The following is a 13,693-nucleotide window of genomic DNA, read 5'->3' as shown; positions in this document are numbered from 1 at the left end:
GTCGTTAACTTGCATAGTACAGTTGTTTAACACCAACTATTTCATGTCTGTCTGCTTCAACAACATGAACGTAACAGACACCGGTTTTAGTCAGAATGAATCAGTGTGCAGAGCACCTCTGGAAAACAAAAGGCCAGAAGAAAGAAGGGTGGAAAATGACAAGTTGGGAAGGAATGGAAAAACAATTGTAAGGAGCCTATGCTCTCCAGTGGCACAGCCAAAATGGAAATAGCATGGTCAGGGTGGGCGTGGAACCTTCTCTAACTTCTGCAGATTGAAGTCACCATTATCTCTCAAGGGCAGTGCAGAGGTGGTATTTTCTGTGGGACAAGACCTTCCTTGTGCCAGAGGGATCCTGTGGGAACATCTATGTTGCACACAGACAGGCAAGTGCTCTGTCAAGCTCACCCTAGCACTGAAAATTAAAAAAAGAGACCACTGTGGTGTCTTAGCTAGCGCCTTTGCTCATGCTCAGGTTGCACCACATGCAAACCTGAGACCCGAGTGCCACACGCTGAGAACATCTGTTTGCTATGTGGGAAAACTTTCAAGTCTCTATCACTTCAGGCATCTCTGCCCCATTTTGGTGTCGTCTCCCCTGCTTCAATACGAGCCATTCACAAAGAACATTATTTATATCTCACTTTATCAGCTTCCATGAAACTTGTCCTTACCTGTCACCTAAAACACAAACACAAATAATGTGTAATTTCACTTTGGTATGTAACTAATCATGCATATATTAAACTATTCTATTAGATGTCAATGAAGATAACATACTGCATTTATATTTAGCTTTGCTCTATTTAAACTTCCTTAACAAGATGAATATAATTATAGACAGGTCCTCAGTGCTATAAGCTGGCACGACTTTACTAAATTCCATGGCAATTTGTCAATTTAAATTAGCTGAGAATACAATGATAATGTTACATCACATAAAGTACAACGGCGAAATAACTTGGGACAAAATACAGATGGGAATACACTGTAAGCAGCCAGAGTAATGGTGAAATCCTCATTAATACCAACAATTTATGATGATTTGCTCAGCACTCATGTCAAAAGTTCTACAACTGCTACATACACTGAAATATGCTGGAAACGTGCTTTAGAAATTGCCATGCCAGACAAGACATGCCACCTTTCACAGTGGCCTTTCAGTTAAAGACTTGACCCACTGTGCTGTTGGATGATGATGCCTTACAAATAGGGGAAATGAGGAAGGACTTTGTAGCCAGGCTAAAAGCTTTTCTTGAGCCTAAATGACGATCAGTTTATGACCTCCATGAGCAAAATCAATAGCTTTTGTAATTTTTATCCTGACTCATGTAACTGCAACTCCTGTTCTCTGCATGGACAGCAAATGCTTAATCCTTATTAGCACACTGGGAGGCCAGCATCTTCCACACATCCATGCCTGACTTGAACTGCTAGATTTAAAAAGTATTTACACTCCGTATCTCTGTGTGTTTGTTGTCCTTGGCAAAGGTCAGTTTTTAGCTGAACTACAGGACGAATGTGTTTCTTCTTGCCTTAAATAACGGCATACACTTTTATGACTTAGTATTTTTTAATATCTAGTTATTGATGTTTAAACACAGAAACAGTATAGTAAGCAATTGTTCATCACAAGAGGGACAATTCAAAACAAATAAAAGCTAATCAGTAAAATATAAATTCAGGTACAGAAAGAGCCTGGTGTCTCCCTCCACTCATCTACTTGTGGTTCACAGGGAGAATGCATTTCTTTTAATTCACTATATATAGCTAAAACCAAATAAAGACTAGAATTTCTCACAATTCGTCATTTTAAATAATACCAAAACGCACAAATAAAATGTACAGCCAAACCATGGAATTGTAGATATCCTTAGCTTACCGAGCAAAATAGCTTAACAAGAAGAACTAAACAGGTGGCTGCTAATCCCATGCAATTTTACTTCAGCAATGAGAGTAGAACAGCTTTAACCAACGCTGAAGTTTGATGTGAAAATTCCATCAACAGCTAAATCTGGCACAGGGAATGTGTAGAAAGCAGGACTGTATGCCAAAGGCAATGCTGCTCTTGTGTTATTCAGATATTTGGAAAAAAAAAAAAAAAAAAAAAGTATGTGCACATAGGTCTGCTAAAGGCAAGAGAGCTTCCATCTTTGGTGGGCTGACCATTGTGACTCTTTACTTTCTACTCCAGAGACTAATGCTAAACTAACCTGAAACTTCTGTTGGCCTGAATTAACAGAACTAGTACATGCCCAAGGAGATTCTTGCAGAGGTTATGTTCCTCCTGTTGCCACCTAAACATATCCAATTTCACTGTTCTTGTCATCCATTGATAAAACATGAGTCCTTCTTCAACATGTAAGCCTACAAAAGCCTACTACTGAAATTTTATGCCAAGCCTAACAAGCATTGTTCCATAGGATGATTAAAAGTCTTTATAGCAAAATTATTCTCTAACGTAAAAGAAAATAATTTAAAGGCTCAGTTTGCAGCTGTAACTCCATTAGAGCTACAACCATGTAAAAAAGATTTCATGTAATATTCATAGAACTATATTAAACCAGTGGACTACCTTAATTTATATTCTCTACCTATAAGGGAAGCCTATTGATAGTGTCCATAACTGCTGTACTAAGGCATTAACCAAATATATGTTTTCCAGAAGTTTTTAATACTTGAAGGTTACATTTTTTCAGTCTGAAATCCTGTAAAACTTTTTTTTTTTTTTAATGGTTCCACTATTTTGCACGAATATATACTGAAATTACTGGATTTCACACAGTTTTAATCTGGACAAAGTCAGTATGTTCCTTATAGGTGTTTTCACAGAATAGTCCTCGTGAAGAAATCACCATTTCTATTTCAGCTAATGGTTATATCTACAAAAAGCTCTGAAACCATTTTGGGACTCAGCTTAAGATTTAATAGTGAATCTGAGTGAGTGACAGGTAAAGAGGTTCTCATGTGGCCTAGCAAACTACGTTCTTTAAAGAGGACTCTGTCACAACCAGGTTTTCAGATACTTAAGGAAGACAGAGGAAGAAAAGCATAGTTTTGACAACTGACCTTCTGTCTGTGCCCTCTGCAATGCCAGTGACTTGGTAAGAATGAATGAAAGCAAGCTTTTTTCCTTGGACAAATTGCAGCTCTCCCACCATCCAGGAAAGTACTCAAAAATGAGAATACATCTGCAAAGATGGCACAAAACAGAACTCTGCTCTTCATAACTCCCCCCCAGGTGAAAAAAAAATCACATGGATTGCCATTCACTAGGAGTAGTCAGGGCCAAATAAAAAATTCAGCAATATCGCTGTGGACCCAGGTGAGCCCCATCACATCAGTGGAATTACTCTGGATTCATGTAGCTGTAATTCAGATCAAGGAGTTGACTATCAGCAAGTACTTTTATGACAATGAAGTGCTTCCTGGTTTTGACACCTTTATCAACCCCAGGTCCTAATCTGACAGAAGAGCATCCTAATTATTTTCATGTTTGGCTGTATGTATTGATTATTACGGGGTGAGAAGTCCCCATCAAAGATGAAGTTTTCAACATCAAAGAAAAAGAATAAGCAAGAATGAGCAATACCATAAAACCCCCCTAAAATAAAATATTCTACCATTTGCAGAAAAGCTAATGACCTGGAATACCATGTCTAACCCATAGGCTATTTTTTCTACTTGAGAGCACATGCTGTCTGTCAAAAACACCTTATTGAGTAGAAGCATGACAGTTGAACGGTGCAAAGTTATCCTGCCTTCTAGCTTGGCTCTTAAAGTATGAAAAATTCTTAACTATAAACATAAAATGGAACACTCATTTAAAGCAAGAAGATTTCAAGATGGCAACCTGTAATATATGAGATGAAATGCAGAACGCTACACAGTTTGAAAGAACCTTATTCTTTAATTATGTACGTGTTTCTACAAATGGTATGTTGCCATTTTTTGCACTCTCTTTTGGCAAACAGTACATTTCATTACACAGAGACATGCTGTTCCCCCTTTCACTTCTGGTCAATGCCTCGAGGCTGGAAGGAGACGTCTGGAGGGTTTGGTAGTTTCTTTGAGCTTCCTCTTTGCGCTCAATTCTTAGCTCAGACAGGCTCCCGCTGAGTGCTACAGAAGTCTCCCTCAGAAGTGGTTCAGCTCAGTCCTAATCACCAGGACATGCCACGGTCTTCTACAACAGCCAGGAGAAGCCAACGTCTTCTACAGGGCTCATGCAGGTACTCTGCCTTCAAGCAACCTATGGGGAAGATGCTCACCTTCCAACCTTTACCCAGGACTGTTTTCTGCCCGTTACCTTATGTGAGCATGTGCAAGACCATGACTTACTCCCACGGGATCACCTAGTGCCAAAAGCACGTATGACGGTGTCCAGCCCTTGCAGTAGGGGAACACAATGACTGACACCAAGCCCCCTGGAGATAAAGGCTCCTCCCAGAAGTCTGACCTAAAAGCAACAGTTGTTCCTTAGGCAAGGCTCGTTCCTGCTCTTCCTCCCATAGAAACAGGCTGGATGCAATCTCGTGTGAGCATGCAGAAGGCTGTCAGGGGAAGGAGATGTTATTTCTGTACCTTTTTTAGTCCCTCTTCTTTCAGTGAGATTTTCTAGCTACTGCTGCACAGGATAGTAGTCTTGTCTTTATGAGTCAATTCTACCCTGTTAAAAGGAGCTCCTTTTCCTCAGACGAGGCCAGTTCAGTGAAACATCTGTAAAAATCTTCACCCTCCTGTAGCGAGGAGGACATTAATTCTTAGAAACTGTCCTCATAAGTGGGATTTATTTAATGCCAAGGCAGAATTATATATTGGAGTTTTTCTAGATTTACTCACATTTCATCCCTTTCTTAGTTTTAAATGTAACTAAGGTGAACTCTCCCAGCAGTTTAAAATTTACTCTCCCTCTAGGTGCTGAAGCTTATTAAAGTAGGTATTTTGACTCTGAGTGATTAGACTGTGACTCAAATGACAATTCATATTCTGCACAGTAAGTAATCCTTGGAAAAAATATGCCAACAGGTATCTTCAGCTCGTCATTTATGAGCGATGAAAAATATGGGCAATTATTAGAGACTAACAGGAAAAGCCAGAAATGGCGTTAGTCCCAATACAGAGAAAAGTGATCTGAATTAATTTTGTCAGAGTGAACTCTGCTTTCAAATTTATTTGTCTTATCACATTAACACTTCAACAATGACAGCCTACAGGTCTATTTTTAGGTACTTAATATGTTAAAATATGTGATGAAAGCCGAGAAAGAAGAAGTTACTGAAAACATTTTCTGTGAAGACGTTCAAGCACTCTTCCCAGCTCTGTCTGGGTGGACCATTCAAACAACAGCGCATACATTTGTACAACAAAAGCACCTGCATAAAGATTGTGATGCTTTTTGAAAGTGCTAAGCAATGCACAGTAATACTGAGACCACTACGTGGTGTGGGAGTTCGGCACTTCTGAAAACTAGGCCATTCATTTAAGTGCCTAAAAACACATTTTTGTCACTGAAAGGAAAACGTTCGCAATTTGAATGTATTGTTCTTAGTATCGGTACAGTATGCAGCTGAAAGAGGACAGCCACTCACTTCACCAGACCAGTAAGAGATCTCCACAAGCCCATACTCCCCCTGAAGTACGAGATTTTTACAAGATGCAATGATGGGGACTGGGTTAATTTCAGACAGCACTGATTTTCTAACAGCAAGGCAAGAAGGATCTGTGAGACGCAAGACCATCAAAAAAAGGCAAGCTCCATAAGACCGTGAGTAGAATGGTGTTGATTTTGCTTTTCACAAACCCTCAACATTGCACCTAATGCCTTCTTTACTATAGCGTTCTACTAGATCTCTTTTTAGGATGAATCATTTGTTAAATCACACCTACTGAATTCCTTGTAGTATCTATCAAAAAACTATCTATAGGAATGTATGGGTAGGTTTCATGTACATACTACACACTGCTAGTATTAAAAGGTAGTATAAAGTCAGAATAGGTACATTAGCAGGAATTCATAGAATAGAAAATGCTTGTCTTAAAGAGAGATTTTAAAACTGAAACTTCATTTACACCTGACACAAAGCTGTTTTTTAAAAGTACCCAAGGCTGTATTCAACATTACTTCATCTACAGAATCTTTAATGAACAAATGAAAATCACAATGCTTGCCATGTTACATCTAAACAAGATTCCTGTCTCATATCACAGATTTCTCTCCCAGGAAATGGTGCAGTCCCAGCAAAAATGTTAAGCTATATTTGATAGGAAAGTTAAAATTGAAAGATGATGTACAGTCTTCCAGGTATTTTGAAATAGCAATAAACAGATGGCTAAGTACAAGCTGTGTAACTAGTTTTCACCCCTCTCTTATCGTAGTAGAGGTAGATTTTAGGAATGTAATTACACATTTAATAACCTGAACACAAAGTTAAGCACAGCCATCAGAATAGAAGATGCGCCAGCCCTTCCTAAGCACTGTATAAAACCAATTCCAGCTAAACTAAAACCATTTAGAGCAATGGATTCCATAAAAATAATATTCTTGTCTTCTTAAGTCATACTTTCATGGACACTTTCATCTTATGTAACCCACCACTGCTTCCAAAAGGAACAGTCCAACCTTCTCTTCCCAAACCTTGCATAGCCAGTAAACACACTGCCATGCAATGAACCTGACAGAGGAGCTAGGTTAAAACTAACCTATCCAAAAAAGGCTGGTCTTAAACTAGATCATTTTGGAAAGGAAAGAAAAAAATGAAAATGTTCAGAAAAGTGTTCAATTTTTATATTTTCTGATGGACACAATTTTATGTTTTGGTTTAAAAAATGTTTTTCAGTTCTCTCTCTCCTTTTTTGCTACAGTATATATAAATTGAACATAAATTTTAAGATAAAAACACACATCAAGTAGCCCAAAACCATTTTTCTTCACAGCTTATTTTGTACTGAAGACTTTCAGCATTATCAGAGTGGCACCAGAATTTCAAAATTATTCACCAAACGAAATCTCTCGTGTAGGCAGTTTTATTAAATTCACATAAGTAGCAATAGGGCATACCACTAAAAGGGAAAAAAAAGGTTATCTGTATCTATTTATCATCAAGTGGTTCAAACACCTGGTGAACATAATGCGCTAGGACTTCAGATAGTGGTTTTCATCTCTAGCTATAGAAAGCCACAAGCAATTTAGTTACTCTTTCAGTGGCATAGCTCCCCAGCTGTGAAATATTTCACTGCTACAGTGAGGTGGGAATTAATTCATCAGTTTACATGAGAATTTCTGATACTACAATATTAAGCACTATGTATAACCTCTTGAATAGAAAACAAAAAGCCAAATATTCAAAATCGAAACAGCCTCAGTTAACAATTTGTCATTATTTTAAGCAAAAATAAACAATTACTTCAGACCAAAATTCAACTTTCCTTGCTTCTTCAGAACTGCCATTGTTATAATCATTGTGCTAAAGTACTGAAAGCAGAACACTAGAGTCCACTGTACAAATAGGAGATGGGAATTTTGCTGACAAAATTAATCTGTGTGTTCAGTTCTTACAGGTCTTATCTAGTTTCTTTACAATATGCTGCAGTATTAGATCTGTTCTCATGCACAGCCTTATTGTCATTGTCCCTCGCTGCCAATGAGAGTTAAGTACATATTTGAAAGAAGTATTTCAGGACTGATATGATGTCCTTGTTTAGCCTCAGAAAAAAAAAGGGGGCTGAGAAAAACACTAAAAAAAGGAAACATCTTTTTTTCAGGACAACCAAGCACTGTTTCTATGTAAACCATGTCAAATGACCTATAAAGTGAAAACAACATCAGGACATCATACATTTTTATTTGAAAGATGACAGATCAGCAGTTCTGTTCAGTCTGCACAGTTCCTGGAGGAGCAATTTTTCATATAGGGGCAGAAAATAGGAAAAAGGAAACAAGGGATTCTTTTTTTAAAAAAAAGAGAACTCAACACGTTCACACTTTAATACCCTTTTTAGATCCTGCAGTAAAAAGCATAAAAAATCCAGCCATTGCTGATATTCTGCCAGATGTAGTTAAAGAAGAGTGAATCTTGCACAGTCACAGCACCTGAATGAACACCTCACTTTATAGGAAATCTATCACCCTACTTACTGCTTTCTGACAATGAAATTAAAAATTTTTAAATTGATAAACAATCTGTCCCATATTTAGCGCCCACGTTATGCACAAAGATGTGCTTTCACTAATAAATTGCTAATTACAACCTTCCCAAACCAGGAAGCATCTCTGCAGTGTCAAACAACTGTAATAATTTGGAAGTGTGAACACAGTGTATTTAAAAAAAAAAAAAAAAAAGTATAGTGAAATACAGTCCAAAAGGATTACTGAACTACATAGGTAAAGGATTATTTATGATAATTCACACAATACAAATATGTTTGTACTTACAGAGATTCTTCCTTTCTAACTTTTCAAGAAAAATCCTGCAAATGCAGAATCTCCTTGAAGCATATTTATGCCCATCCAGTGATCATTTACACATGGATTATTTACATAATGTAATAGCTTAATACCACCTAAAGGTCAAATGTTGTAACAGGTCCATATAAAGAATAAAAAAAAATAGTTCTCAATTGGTTTTCCTGGAACCTCTGGATTTAACAAAAGCTAAGTCATGCCCTCAGGTTTTGGTTCAGCACTTTACTGAGGGAATACAAGTTAACTCCACTGAAGCGACGATAAATGTGCTCTGGATCAGGCCTGTCTATTTGGATTGATCTGCAGCGTGGTTATGTACTACCTCAATATTTGAATAGTACTAATGTAGGAAAAGGCTGTGGAATCAATCCAAGCAACAGGGAAAAATCAGATAAAGTCAGAGAAGCTGGCCCAAGAAGAAAAATCTCATGCAGATACTAAACACTTTAAAGAACATACACAAATATACCTTAGGTCCTCATCATAACTAAAATAATACTGGTAGACTGACTTCCATGGACTTACACTGCTTTACTGAGAATCCGGCTCTGAGTTTATAAATTAAGACCACTGATAAATGGACTTAATGGGCATTAGAGGCAACTACAGTCTGCAGAGGAAAACCCCAGTGGTGTTTAACTTGCTAGTATTGTCACCTGCTTTTATACAAGGGTTAGATAAAGAATGCTCCTTCTCAAACAGAAAACACATTGCCTTCTTTCAAGGGTTTCTGCTCTTGTGTCTAACCCACTATGGCTAAAACAAAGCCTTAATACACACCGACCTAAAGGAACATCTAAAGGAAATAAAGCATGAAAAAGACTTAGTTCCAAGCATGGCTAATGAGTGCTAATGTACTGTAATCTTCCTTACACACCATTTCCACTCTTACTCATTTAAATCTGTTTCTCAGTTTGAACATCCATCCAGTGAACACCCACCCTTTGCCCATTACTCAAAAGCCTGGGCTCCTGTTGGTTCAAAAAACAAAGTCGTCAGGCTGAATCACTGAAGTAACTGGGCAAGGCCCGTTGACTGATACTCAAGTCTATGATCATGCGCTAACACAGTTTTTGTCATTTAGGGACAACTCCTGAGTGCAATAGTCAAAAAATGGGGTCACCACTCAGGAAGTCCACAGCTGCAGCAGTGGCAGTAAGAAAAAAATAATGGCCAAATGCAAGAAAAAGATCCTTAGATAGCCTTGTGCTCTCCTAAACTGTTACCACGTACAAGACACTACTGTTGACCCTGTACTGGAGACTTGCCCGAACGCTGCACACAGTGCAGTATAGCTGCTGCTCAGCCAGCACCTCCTAGAAGAAGAAACCACTAAACTCATCTTTGATGTGAGAAACTGAAGTTTGGCCCTTGGTTTTCGTTTTATGTACTTCACAAGAGAGCTTACTACCGTAAACCTGCCACTCAGTACACCACTGTACACTAAGAGTATTGTAAAACTTCTTTCTAAATCACAATACAAACAAGCAGAGAACATGAAACCCTTATCTCAAAGGAGGCTTTTAAAATGTCCTTAAAATGTGAAAAGGAAAGTGAAATTTGAGTGTGCTCTAAGTAACAACCCGTTCTGTAAGCATAACGTTTGTTTCTCAATTCAGTTTGAATTTTCAAGGTCCTGAGACTAGTTTCCAGTCAACAGTTTCCTTAGCAAATGCTGACCCCAGTTAAAATTCAAGGCTGCGGGATGTAAGGCCATCTTCTGTCTCTCACTGTAGAACTGACGACGTTTTGTTTCAACATTTATAAAGCAGTTTGTTTCCTATCAGTATTCCTATTCCCTTAGGCTTTTCACTTTATTCAGCCTAGAAAATGGAAACAATAGACAGGTTTCACTTCCTGGTTTCTTGCTGCAATATTTGGTTTGGAAAACAGAGCGAAGTAACTTTTGAATTCAATCGTTTTAGTTACATGATAAATAATGTTTCTGTTTGTTAGATAATTTTTAGTGTATCAAGCCTTCCAAAATTGTCTTTTAAAATAAGACCAAAACAAAGCATATACTAAAACCCTAAATGAAAGAGTATACTACAAGCAATCTAAAAAGACATCGATTCTAAGCCACTGGGTGAACTATTCTACTCCACTGAAAATGACAGAAGTTGTCCTTTCCTTTAGTAGGAAGAGGCAAGGTAGTGAGGTGGGGAAGTGTTTTTCTGAGCGCTCTCGCAGCCCGGGGAGCACCTGGGAGCCTGGTCCTGCAGCCAGACCCCGAACATGCACAGGGGGGAACCGATGGCTGTGGGAGTGCTGCCTGCACTGAAAGGTTCACTTGCAAAGAATATTTAACCTGACGTACCCCGGGAAAGAAAAACAATTGCCGAAGATATCAGACGAACTGAGAAAAAAAAAATTAAAACAGAAGAAATAAAACCAAGACTTCTCGCCAAGTGTAATAAAATTCAGCTAAAAGATAACAGAATGACGTAGCATATACTGTTAACACCTTATTAAGTAAAAGGTAACTAAGAGTCAGGGAAACGAAAAGGATGTGTGTTCAAGCTTTTACATGTATTTCCTTTTGAAAACAGACAAACACAACAAATGCTGAAATATAATTAAAAATGTGTACATGCACAATCCAGTTTATAACCAAAAGCTCGGAACCACTTAGAAATAATTTTAAACTAACATTCAATAAAAACATTTTTTAGCCTTATAAGCTATACTGACATTTCACTTAATGTCTCAGGAATTTGATTTGGTCAATTGCAGACAGTCTTGCATCTGTCATGGGACTAAATATGGCTCTCATGCAAGAGAATAAGGTGCTGATGTGAAATTTGGCCTATTTGTTATTAAAATTGTAACTTTTCACGGTTTTTTAACATGAATTAACTTTATATCATGTTGATGCCTTTGCTGTGTTTCTGTTAAGTTTACATACAGCAGAAATTCTACGTATCCATATATAATTAAAAAAAAGAGAAACCACGAAGCTCCACAGAGCAGCACTCAGAGGAACGAGCCTCTGACAACTAGGATCACCTTTCTGATCACCTCCCTCGACACTTCCTCCTCAGTTTACGTTTGCACGAAGGCAGATGATTTGCTGATCCTCCTTGCAAAAGGAAAGGAAACAAAAAAAGCCTGCCACGGTATTGAACCACCGCACCTCATTGCCAGCAGGAAATGAAGGGAGTCATTACTGTAAAAAAAAAGTACCTTTTGGAGCCTCCAATATAGGTGAAGGTAAAGGTGGAGTCTGAGTACCTGAAATCTGAAAGACAAAGAGCTGCGTTATTACAGCTTGTCTTTATTTTGGCTGAAATAGCCGACGTTTTACAGACCAGCATTCAGCTACCGACACGGGGGCGGGTGGAGGGGGGGTCGGGGTGAATCACAGGAAATGCAGCATCTCCCCCCAGCCCCTCGCAACAAGTGCCCGGTGCTATGGCAACGGCAGGGATTTCCATTGTCAGAAACGGCAACAGGCAGCCACAAGCCGGGCTCCTGCGACGGCTCATCACGGCCGGCACCGCACCGGCAGCGCACCGGCACCGCCAAGGAAGCCGCGGGAGCCCGGGCGGGGTGCGGGAGGGAGCGTGTGCACGGGAAGGGGGGACGTTCACCGCTGGCCATGCCCCCGGCCCTGGAGCGGCGAACCGGGCGGGCAGGGCTGAAGGCATGCACCCAGGATGGCAGGAGCCCGGCCGCCCGGGGAAGAGTCGCGTAGGGCCGGCCGGAGCAAGAAGCAGCAGGGCTGCGCTCGGCTGGGCGCTCGCCCCAGCAGCTGCGGGCTGCGCCAGGCAGCGGGGGGCACGCCACGTACGCTCGCCCACACTCACACTCGCCCACACCCGCCCGCTTTTGCGGGTGGCCACTGCCACGCTCCCTGACTCGGGATGCCCCCCGCCCTTCCCCGGCCGGCGCCTGGTCTCCTCTGCCCTCACATGCCCTCGGAAGGAGAGGAGCAGCAGGAGGAAGAAGGGGGCTGAGGGCAGGCACACGCCGGCTCGGCGGCGGCCCGCGCTCCCGGGAACGGCGGCGAAGGGCACGGGCACAGCCCGGGCAGCCGCGCCGCGGCGGGAGCGGGGTCTGGGGCGGGCGGCGGCGGCGGCCTCGACGCCCCCAGCCTGGCGCCCGGGAGAGAAACTCACCTGCAAACAGGCAGTCCTTCTCCGCCTTGCACTTTTGGATCACAACGTCAATATCCTTCTGAATCCTCTCTTGTCTTGAACACATCCCCATGAAATAAATCCCAGGGGAAGAAAAAAGCAGCCTTTATTTCCACCCCACCCCACCCCCCGCGCTGCCAGTTTTAATATTCAGTCCGGAAAATGGACCCTGGGGCTGGCGAGCAGGAGTCTCCCCGGCGGCCCGGAGGGATCCGCTCGGCCGGCTGGAGGACGGAGGAGGAAGGCGGCGAGAGCCGATGTTGCATGCCCAGATGTGCCCGCCCAGATGTGCCGCCGCTGCCGGCGAATGGCAATTTCCTCACAATGGATCCAGCGGAGGGTGGCGACGGCGACACGGGATCCCCCCACCCCGCACGCCCTCTAGGTTTTTGGGGGTTGGCTGGCTGGTTTGGTCTTTTTTTGGAGGAGAGAGGGGGGAAAAAAAGGGGGAGGGGGGACCAAGCCGGCCCGACCGCTCACATCCCTGGCCCTCCCGCCAGCAGCGGCGATCGCCGCGCAGCAGCAGCGCGGAGAGCCGGCGGCGGCGGCGGCGCCCGCACCCGGTCCCTGGCGGCGCGGCGGGGCCGGCGCTGCTGCAGCGACGCCGAGCCGCAGACCCTCCCCTCGCTCCCGGCCCGGCACGTACGGCCCCCGCCGGCTCCCCCGGCGGAGGCGGCGCGGGAGAAGGAAGAGGCGGATGCGCAGAGCCGTGCGGGCGGCCCGGGAGGCGGCGGGCTCGATGGCCCCGGCCCCGCCGCCGGCCCTCGCCTCCTCCCCCCGCCCCGGCCCGGGGCATAGGCTGCCGCCTCCTCCCGAGCAGCGGAGAAATGCAAATGGCAAGTGATCCGGGCGGCGGGGCGGCTCCCAGGCCGGCGCCGGGGAGGAAGCGGGCAGCGCCGCGCTGCGCAAGGCCGGCGGCGGCGGGGCACGGGGGAAAGGGGCGCTTCCCGGCCGGGCGGGGGCCGCCGCGCTGGGGCGGGGGAGCGGGGCCCGCTCGCCCTTTGTCCCGGGGGGAACGCCGTCCCCCGGCGCCCTTCCCGGGCACGGCGGGGCCGCGCCGCCCTCCCCCGGCAGCCGCCCCGGGCACCGCCGG

General features: G+C 43.1%; 1 protein-coding gene across 3 annotated transcripts in view; it reads right to left on the bottom strand.

Moving 5' to 3' along the window:
- The window catches only part of PARP8 (poly(ADP-ribose) polymerase family member 8), a 120,938-nt gene extending 107,471 nt beyond the window's left edge, over positions 1-13,467 (bottom strand). For 2 of the 3 annotated variants that reach the window (XM_075527396.1, XM_075527395.1), the window contains exons 1-2: positions 12,583-12,715; positions 11,648-11,702 (exon numbers count right to left, since the gene is read on the bottom strand). In XM_075527396.1, the coding sequence (XP_075383511.1) occupies positions 11,648-11,702; positions 12,583-12,673 (146 nt within the window). In that variant the 5' untranslated portion in view covers positions 12,674-12,715. Of the gene's footprint in view, positions 1-11,647; positions 11,703-12,582 lie in introns of all 3 variants that reach the window. The other variant, XM_075527394.1, reaches the window with a different exon arrangement.
- Positions 13,468-13,693: the final 226 nt, after the last annotated feature.

Source organism: Mycteria americana, chromosome Z (assembly GCF_035582795.1).
Source record: "Mycteria americana isolate JAX WOST 10 ecotype Jacksonville Zoo and Gardens chromosome Z, USCA_MyAme_1.0, whole genome shotgun sequence".
NCBI classification, from domain to species: domain Eukaryota; kingdom Metazoa; phylum Chordata; class Aves; order Ciconiiformes; family Ciconiidae; genus Mycteria; species Mycteria americana.
Note: the sequence above shows the minus strand (reverse complement) of the source record. Positions and strands in the feature narration are given on the sequence as shown.